Source organism: Lottia gigantea (assembly GCF_000327385.1).
Source record: "Lottia gigantea unplaced genomic scaffold LOTGIsca_943, whole genome shotgun sequence".
In the NCBI taxonomy this organism is placed as follows: domain Eukaryota; kingdom Metazoa; phylum Mollusca; class Gastropoda; family Lottiidae; genus Lottia; species Lottia gigantea.
Genome location: NW_008711073.1, coordinates 1,508 through 3,712, shown reverse-complemented (window position 1 = coordinate 3,712; position 2,205 = coordinate 1,508). Strand labels below are relative to the sequence as shown.

General features: G+C 27.2%; 1 protein-coding gene across 1 annotated transcript in view; it reads left to right on the top strand.

Moving 5' to 3' along the window:
- The window catches only part of LOTGIDRAFT_146648 (hypothetical protein), a gene marked incomplete at both ends in the record, with an annotated part of 2,042 nt that extends 476 nt beyond the window's left edge, over window positions 1-1,566 (top strand). The window contains 6 exons of the mRNA XM_009068835.1: window positions 1,083-1,115; window positions 1,169-1,201; window positions 1,255-1,287; window positions 1,341-1,373; window positions 1,427-1,459; window positions 1,513-1,566. Coding sequence (XP_009067083.1) covers window positions 1,083-1,115; window positions 1,169-1,201; window positions 1,255-1,287; window positions 1,341-1,373; window positions 1,427-1,459; window positions 1,513-1,566 — 219 coding nt within the window. The remainder of the gene's footprint in view (window positions 1-1,082; window positions 1,116-1,168; window positions 1,202-1,254; window positions 1,288-1,340; window positions 1,374-1,426; window positions 1,460-1,512) is intronic.
- Between the last annotated feature and the right edge of the window lie 639 nt (window positions 1,567-2,205).

The following is a 2,205-nucleotide window of genomic DNA, read 5'->3' as shown; positions in this document are numbered from 1 at the left end:
CGGAAATAAGGTAGTATAGCAGTAGGCTCTTTAAAAGAGAAGTACATCAGGTGTTTCAAAGAAGTAAGCATGCTGTGCTACATACCTATCAAAACTATGATTTAAATCACAAGGAGAAAACTGACATATACCTATCAAAACTAGTATTCATATCACAATCAGAAAATTGATATGTACCTATAAAAATCATACCTATCTATAAGAAACCCCCAGTCAAAATCCTGGATCGTTCCAGATAAAAATGTATCATATGAATTTTTTTCATTAATACGCGTGGTTGTGACCTAAAATGTTTTACTTCCATTATTTAAAATCTATTTTCAATGGCTAAAATATAAGTATTGATTAGGGGACTTAAATGGAAATATTTTCTTATTTTTCTTGTTTTGGTCAGTGACATTAGATTATGATTTTAGATCAATGGTTAGGACTTATGTATCAGTTTTATTCCTTTATCTTTTATTTTCTCTATTTTGTCAGTGACATTAGATTGTGATTTTAGATCAATGGTTAGGACTTTTGTATCAGTTTTATTCCTTTATTATTTATTTTCTCTATTTTGTCAGTGACATTAGATTGTGATTTTAGATCAATGGTTAGGACTTACGTATCAGTTTTATTCCTTTATCATTTATTTTCTCTATTTTGTCAGTGGCATTAGATTTTGATTTAAGATCAATGTTTAGGACACCTTTAATATTAATTTTCTCTATTTTTGTCAGTGACATTAGATTGTGATTTTAGATCAATGGTTAGGACTTACGTATCAGTTTTATTCCTTTATTATTTATTTTCTCTATTTTGTCAGTGGCATTAGATTTTGATTTAAGATCAATGTTTAGGACACCTTTAATATCAATTTTCTTTATTTTTGTCAGTGACATTAGATTGTGATTTTAGATCAATGGTTAGGACTTACGTATCAGTTTTATTCCTTTATTATTTATTTTCTCTATTTTGTCAGTGGCATTAGATTTTGATTTAAGATCAATGTTTAGGACACCTTTAATATTAATTTTCTCTATTTTTGTCAGTGACATTAGATTGTGATTTTAGATCAATGGTTAGGACTTATGTATCAGTTTTATTCCTTTATTATTTATTTTCTCTATTTTGTCAGTGACATTAGATTGTGATTTTAGATCAATGATTAGGACTTATGTATCAGTTTTATTGCTTTATTATTTATTTTCTCTATTTTGTCAGTGACATTAGATTGTGATTTTAGATCAATGATTAGGACTTATGTATCAGTTTTATTGCTTTATTATTTATTTTCTCTATTTTGTCAGTGACATTAGATTGTGATTTTAGATCAATGATTAGGACTTATGTATCAGTTTTATTGCTTTATTATTTATTTTCTCTATTTTGTCAGTGACATTAGATTGTGATTTTAGATCAATGATTAGGACTTATGTATCAGTTTTATTGCTTTATTATTTATTTTCTCTATTTTGTCAGTGACATTAGATTGTGATTTAAGATCAATGGTTAGGACTAATGTATCAGTTTTATTCCTTTATTATTTATTTTCTCTATTTTGTCAGCGACATCAGATTGTGATTTTAGTATTATTTCCTTAATATCATCATTTATATTCAATATTGATTTTAAATCAATAGATCGAATCGAAGTAATAATCGTATTGTATTATTTGTACGTGTCTGTTCAGGAAATTGCAATCAAACTAAATTACACTATCTCTTGACCCATATTTCTTCATATTTTCATTACAATAATTAGACGTTTATTTAGGATTTTAGCAGTATACATGATGTAAATTCGATGGTAGGGGTTTTCAACAGGGGGTAATGAGACACTTTGAAGTCTACCATCAATTATTTGGACAATAACAATTAAAGTCGTTGTTTTCAGGCAGGATATATTCTCTGACATGAAAAAGATTGCAGGGAAAACCTAAAAGAAGATCACAAAATAATAAGGATTTATATCGTGGTAATGGTAATTTGTTAACCTTTTGTAAATGTATATACTCATCATTAGAAATCACAATAAAATAGCCTTGTGTAGTCAATCTATTTTGCTACTATTCTTACTAAATCTGATATTTTTTTTACATTTGTTGCTTAAAAAAGAAACTGTGACGAATTTAAAATTAAAATTCATGACATTTTCAAATGAAAACACGTCTCTTTTAAAAAACATTTAGTCTTATCCAATCTAAAGGCGATTGAGTCAAAC